Genomic DNA, 6,585 nt, shown 5'->3' on the forward strand with positions numbered 1-6,585 from the left:
AAATTTTTTTTCCCCCCCCCCCCCAAAACAATTGGGACAAAAGTTTTCGTGCTAGAGGTTATAACAAGTTTGCAGTTTTGAAAATATCTTCAAAGTTTCACTTTGATTTTTTTTTACACTTTTCTTAGTTTTACTGGACTCATGGGAGTTATATCATGTAGGTTTACCACTTACATTCAGTTTTCTATGATAATTTCTCATCTAACATGTAAAAATATAATAGTTTCATGAAATATATAAAATTGATCATTTCATAAAGGCAATACAACGAAAGAAGCCACCAAAGTATACATACCGTAATGAAAACCTAGCTATTTGATGAATATTGAGAAATGGTAAATGGTAAACAAAATTTTTTTGTTCTAATTTAATTTCGTTCAATGCCATAACTAAATTAGACAAATTAGACAAGTTCTAATTTGATTTCGTTCAATGCAATGAAATTTGCAACAACTTATAAAGTTTCACTAGCTTTTACTTTCTTTGTTTTACAAACTACAAAACTAATTTTACCAAGTCTTACAAGTATTATTCAAAGTTTGGCTAACATAAAACAACATAACTAGTTTCACCCTTGTGTTCCTTGTGATCCTTGTCGGGTTCCTACTGAGCCTTGTGTTCCCTCCGAAGCATATAAATACGATTCCAGTGTTCCCCTATTCCGCACTATCTTGTTCTTCTTCCGACGTTTTCCAACTGAAGGATACCGTTTTTCTTTAACTCTTCCCTGTCGTTTCGTGTATTGCAGAGGCAAGGCATACAACTTTTTAGTTTCTTCTGGAACAATCTATTTTGACATATGCAGAACTGAATATATAGTCGTCCTATAAGCCATTCCCCATACGTTCCTCAAGTAATAAGGCGAGCAGAAAGTAAACAAATCATGCATGTCATATGGACAACCATCCTGCTTGAAACACTTATTCGATACGGCTACTGCATGTACACATGAGTATTTATCAATAGCAAAGTATTTGCAGCTGAAAGTTTCACATCTCAAGTCCACCAAATAATTCTTTCTGTCATCTCCAGTGACACCATATACAAGATCAAAAGAGTTCAGCTCATTCACCTCAAGGGCTTGTTGAACCACTCAGCTATTTTCTGAAAAATTGCATCAAGCATAGGCAGTAAATCATACCCACGTGCCTTATTAAAAACCTTATCCTGAGACTACACAATGTTAGAGGTGTATATGTTGTACCTTTATGTCGGGAATTTACATTTCGCCCATTTGAAAATTTGACACGATTTATCAAGATACCTACTACATGTTGGATACCTCTCCCTGAAATCTGCATATCTTCTTTCAAACTCAGCCTCAGAATAAATCGTTACAATCTGTCAAAATTGTGATGCAACCTCATCCCTATGATGTTTACACTTAGTTTCACATTGTGTGACAGATGAAAGACACAATACCCATGTTGAGAATCGAGAACAATTCAGCTATTGCCTTGATGAGACTTGCATTTCTGTCTGTAAAAACATCAATTCACTACTATCCGATATAACGGTTTCAACATTGCGAAAAATCAATTCCAACTTTCCTTTTTCTTGCCATCAGCGACATTAATATCTAAAGGATAGTGGTGATGGTTAGGATCCTGTGCAGTGGCAATGGTTAGTATACCGCCTTTCACAACCTTCAAAAAAGTTTCATCCAAAATTATGACTTTCCTCATGTACTCAAACCCTTCCATGCAAGCTCCGAAAGCATCAAATAGATATTTAAACCTTTTTTCTCCATCCAATAACATACTCGTTTTTGAACAGGGGTTCACCTTCTCCAACATATACAAATATGAAAACACATTCTTGTAACCTTCCTTTGGAGTACCACACAGATCATGAACTGTTCTATGCTTTCCTCTCAAAGCTGTAGAGTAAGGCACTTCCACACCCGGTTTTATTTTAACCAGTCATGCGAGTTCTAGGATCTGGGGTCTCCATGTGTCTAGGAAAATTATTCTTAATAATAGCTGCAACCATTTGTGGGTTGCCTTTCCTTTTCTTTGCTGGAGCTGAATTTTCCCTTGAGCATGCATGCATTTTTGTGTATCTTCTAATCGAAAAAATTTCAGAGTTCCTAACGTTCGTAGCCCTAACATACCATTCACAACTGTCTTCTGCTCCTCGAAATCTAACCCCATACCAAGACGTATCAGACTTCAAGACAAAAATCCCAAAGCAGTTCTTTTTTGATGCTCTATCAATTAAATCTTTCACAGCTTCTTTACTTGGAAATTCTAAACCCATCTCAATACCCATCCCATCTTCCCATTCCTACATTGGTCGAACTTCTTCAACAAAATACTTGAAGATCAACATATCTAGCACGACTATACACAGGGGTACCCACTTTCTCCACATTCTCCACCTTCTCCACGCTCTCCACCTTCTCTGCTTTCACCATGTTCTCCGCGTTCTCCACCTTCTCTACGTTCTCCAAACGCTGCACGTTTTCCCCACCAAAACCCACATCTTCTTCATTTCGAGTTACAACAGTTTCCATTCCCTCTTGCACCTCCACATGTTGTTCTTCACCAGAATTGCATTCAACTTCGGGTACTCCACTTGAAAGCTCACTAAAATTCCCGCCAAATGAACTTGCTTTCTCAGTTCTAGAAAGTTGCTCAGTTATGGGAACTTTTTTCCCTTCCATGATACCCTCTACATGCAGAATACTTCTTCTTTGGTCTTTATCCATTGATGTTAGATAAACAAACACATCTTCATCATCCAAGATATATGATTGTCTCTTAGGTTTCACTACCACATGAATGTAACTCAAATTCAGCCTCTTCATGGATCTATGGCCATATTCCAGCATAACCTATCCACTAAAGCCGAGTAAGTGATCTCCTCCTACGAAGATGTCCTAACGGATAAGCTTACAATTGACCGTCACTTGGAGTCATAATCATCTTCTGTCTTTGTATAGTATCCTTCATAATCAAAGTGTATGTTCTTTGAATAAGAATCATCGTCTCCTGTACAAATTAAAATGATAAACTTAAGATATACCAAGTTGTCCATTTTCAACTCTTAGGTTATACCAAGTTTTACATTTTCACCAATAAAGTTTTGCCAATTTATACCATATTTTATATTTTTACAAAAAAAAATTATTCTAAATAATGCAGTTTTACCAATCAGATTAAACAAGGTTATACAGTTTGACGGTTAAAATTTTAGTTATTTTAGTTACGATTATAGTTGTACAAATTTACACTAAGTTTCACTAGTTCAACCCACACCAAAACATCTTCTATTCACCCAGTTTTTGATGGATCCACTAGAATTTGTTCCCAAATTCTCAATTATAAAATAATATGAAATAGAAAGAAGAAATAGAAACTGATTTCAACTCCAATTAACAAACCCAATGTCCGTCATCGATTACAACTGAGATTCATATGGATTTCGGCAACTAAACAATAACACAAGGAATACCTAAATTTGAAGGTTAGACTTCTGATTCCTCGCCCGTGGCTTCAATGTGATTCTCGTTTTAATCCGATTTCAAACAGTCGGTATTTCCTGAATTTGAATTCCGCATCCGTCCCTCGTGTCCCCTTTTCTATTCGATTTGAATCCCCGGAGAGAGAGTCTAATTAGAAAGCGAACCCACATGTGACGAATTAGAATGATTGGTTGAATCAATTAAGTGGGAGTATTTTTTACTTTCACCATTCCCCTTGAGAGTATCACAATGAATGAAGAGTACGCTAGACTCATTAAGAGTATTGCATATCAGTTTTTTTAGGAGCCTGCCAGACTTTTAGAAGAATCGTTTTTCCTTCCTCCTCTCACTTTTCCAATTATTCATATATTTTTTTTATTCTGTAGAAACCATGCAAGGTACTTGCGATGTGTGTGCTCTAATATTAAAAAAAAAACAGTTTAACCAACTCTAGAAATCCTTCCCATTGCTCAGTATTGATTCCAAGAGTAGATGATTTTGAATTGAATGATAGTCTCTGACGACACCACTCTCAAATCCCAATGACTGGGTATTCAGTATTAACTCCGACCTCTTCTTGTTCTTCCGAGCAATAGTTTTAAGATCTACGTTGAAGCTTTTCTTATACGCGTCTTTTCTCTCACTTACTACATCTATCTTTTGTGATGCTTTAGTTATCTCTATTTATCATTTTACCGTTGAGTGCATCTCCGGTTGTAACCGTCAAAGCTCATTGAACCTTTAATTTTAATATAAACATTTGCTGTTCAATAAAAACTTGAATGCCCATCCAGTTTTGAATGGGGTCGCATCTTTAAGTAAGTTGATGTCTTTAGGAGGAGCCATACAAATTATGGAATTGATAAACTAGTATTTGTTCTATGAGTTATGTTATATAGCATACAAGACTATTTATAGTGTTTAGTTAATGGTCTAATTATTTTATTTCTTTAATAATATTGTATGTATTTAGAAAGTAGATCTCCAGGAATATACTGTAAATTTAATTTTATATGAGAAATCTATAATATTTTAGTGGTTACCAATTTTTTTTTCTCAAAATTGAGTATATATTAAGATTCAATTACATAAATTGCTTTAGTTACACCTGTTTGTGATCCGCTACTTTTATTTTTAAACCGATTGTTTCAAATCTACTTGATAAATATTTCAAAATATAGATACATATATATATATATATATATATATATATTCCTATATATTAGAAATATATTTAGGTCTAAGTTCCACAAATATTATTCCCAAAAAAGCTAGATTATTTAGTCATATTGACTCGAAACTTTCTCTCACTCCACTGGTCTGATCTACGGTATTGGCTCTAACCAATTGTTTCAAATCTACTTGATAAATATTTTCAAAATATATATACATATATATTCCTATATATTAGAAATATATTTAGGTCTAAGTTTCACAAATATTATTCCCAGAAAAGCTAGATTATTTAGTCATATTCACCATGCTGGTCTATTCTACGGTTGTATTCTGAAACTTGAGCTCCATTTGTCTACAGCTTCGAGAGACATGAGTAAAACCAGACCTAGGCATTTTGGGTATCGTGTAGTTCAGATAGGGGTTCAATTAGTATTTTAGATAATTTCGTTTCAGTTTGGTTTAAGTTTAGTCTAAATATGATTTTAATATCCAGAAAACACCCAAAAATAGTCAGATACCTTATTGTTGAGATATACTATTTTGGTTCGGGTAATAATTATCCAAAATATCCAAAACATAAATAACCAAAAATTTTGGATTATTTTGGATATGTTTGATAAAAATATCTTTGGATAGTTTTGGATAATTCAGAAACTAATAAAAAGTCAAAGTCAAACTTTCTCTCATCCCGCTGGTCTTGTATTTCCTTTCTTCTTCCTTTGCTTTATGGAAATTCCACTTTTCAAGTCAAGACTTGCTTTCAAAGCTACAATGTCTTTTTTGGTTTCATTTCATTTTGGGAATAACAGAAAACTTACTAGAGATGAACAATTCTCTATTTCTCAAACGAACTATTTCCAATTTCGTTGGAGAGTTCTTCTTTTCTTATATTTTCTCTATTTTTCTCAAGTTAACCTTTATATATATATATATTTCTGCGCCTACAAACAAAGAGACGTATACAAATATATTTTCTTCTACATTCATAAGCTATCTTCAGTTCTTTTTGTAAGGATTCAAGAATATGAACAAGATGATTCTCGATGATCCACCAAACCCTGCTAAGATCATATCAAAACAATTAACAAAGACTGATCTTGTACGCAATGTGAAGCTACCGAAAAAACAAACTGAATCCGTCCTCACTATGATGACTGGTGGGACAACTGAGAATTTGCAAAACGGTAAGGAAGTGAAAGTTCTCGACTATATTGAAGGCAATGAATACACAGTTGTCCTGAGATGTACTGAAAATGGTAAATACCATTTTGGAGATGGTTGGAGTACCATGAAGCATTCATTAAAACTTCAAGAAGGCGAAATTCTGAGTCTCTACTGGGATTACAAAAACCAGCAATTCATTATTATTTAGACTAACAATGATTCATATTTTCTATTTTAAGTTGTTTCAATTATGTTTTGGATTTCATATTATCTAGTTAAGTGTTACTTTTCCTTGAGTTTTGAAATTCTAATTAGAATATATTGGCCTCACAATAAAATTTATTGGATTTCATTTATATTTTTTTGTCGTCTCATTATTCCAAATAATCAAAACAAATACTCGGTGAAAAAATAACAGAAAAGCTATAAAAAATTAAAAGCCTTCGACCTGACAAGTTTTACTTTGAACGTTTATACTTTTTTACCTTATTACCTGTTGAGAAGAGTTGAGTATAAGAAGAGAAGATGAGGAATGATGAAGGCATTTGGTATGAAGTGTGTTTGGAAGAGTTTGGAATGTACAGGCCGTACTGGCCGTACAGGTCTGGGTCGACCAAACCTCAACCAAACTCAACCAAAGATTACTCGGGTGAAAATGTAACTTTGAAGGAGTTACATCCGGTTCTTACCTTGGAGCTCATGACCGTTGAAGGGATAAAGAGCGCATGGACAGGCTGGATCAGGCTGTAAAGTAGGAGCATCTTTGGTTCAAGATGCCT

At 34.3% G+C, this 6,585-nt stretch overlaps 1 protein-coding gene across 1 annotated transcript; it reads left to right on the forward strand.

Moving 5' to 3' along the window:
• The first annotated feature begins 5,642 nt into the window (after positions 1–5,642).
• On the forward strand, positions 5,643–6,014 carry LOC106294370 (B3 domain-containing protein At1g43171-like). The gene has a single exon (XM_013729920.1). It carries the CDS (start codon positions 5,667–5,669, stop codon positions 6,012–6,014), a length of 348 nt encoding a protein of 115 aa, XP_013585374.1. The 5' UTR covers positions 5,643–5,666.
• The last annotated feature ends 571 nt before the right edge of the window (positions 6,015–6,585 follow it).

Source organism: Brassica oleracea, chromosome C5 (assembly GCF_000695525.1).
Source record: "Brassica oleracea var. oleracea cultivar TO1000 chromosome C5, BOL, whole genome shotgun sequence".
Taxonomy (NCBI): Eukaryota; Viridiplantae; Streptophyta; class Magnoliopsida; order Brassicales; family Brassicaceae; genus Brassica; species Brassica oleracea.